Source organism: Eimeria mitis, genomic scaffold (assembly GCF_000499745.2).
Source record: "Eimeria mitis Houghton genomic scaffold, Emh_scaff577, whole genome shotgun sequence".
Taxonomy (NCBI): domain Eukaryota; phylum Apicomplexa; class Conoidasida; order Eucoccidiorida; family Eimeriidae; genus Eimeria; species Eimeria mitis.
This window is the reverse complement of record NW_013574014.1, coordinates 12,779-13,064: the sequence shown is the minus strand read 5'-3', so window position 1 is coordinate 13,064 and position 286 is coordinate 12,779. Positions and strand designations below refer to the sequence as shown.

The window sequence follows — 286 nt, the reverse complement described above, 5'->3', positions numbered from 1 at the left end:
CAGCAACAGCAACAGCAGCAGCAGCAGCAGCAACAGCAGCAGCAGCAGCAACAGCAGCAGCAGCAGCAGCTGCTGCTGCTGCTGCTGCTGCTAGAGACACTGCCCCTGCAGCAGTACTACTGCGGACGCAAGTACTCCTGCTGCTGCAGCTGCTGCAGCAGCTGCTGTTGCTGCTGCTGCTGCTGCTGTGACACCGCTTGCTGCTGCTTGCTGTGTCTGCAGCCTGTATTTTGTTTCTGTTGTGCATGTGGAGGTGTCTGTACACCTGAGGTGTATCTACACATGA

At 57.3% G+C, this 286-nt stretch overlaps 1 protein-coding gene across 1 annotated transcript in view; it reads left to right on the top strand.

Moving 5' to 3' along the window:
* The window catches only part of EMH_0016740 (WD domain, G-beta repeat-containing protein, putative), a gene marked incomplete at both ends in the record, with an annotated part of 7,298 nt that overhangs the window by 3,004 nt on the left and 4,008 nt on the right, over positions 1–286 (top strand). The window contains one exon of the mRNA XM_013500716.1: positions 3–131. Coding sequence (XP_013356170.1) covers positions 3–131 — 129 coding nt within the window. The remainder of the gene's footprint in view (positions 1–2; positions 132–286) is intronic.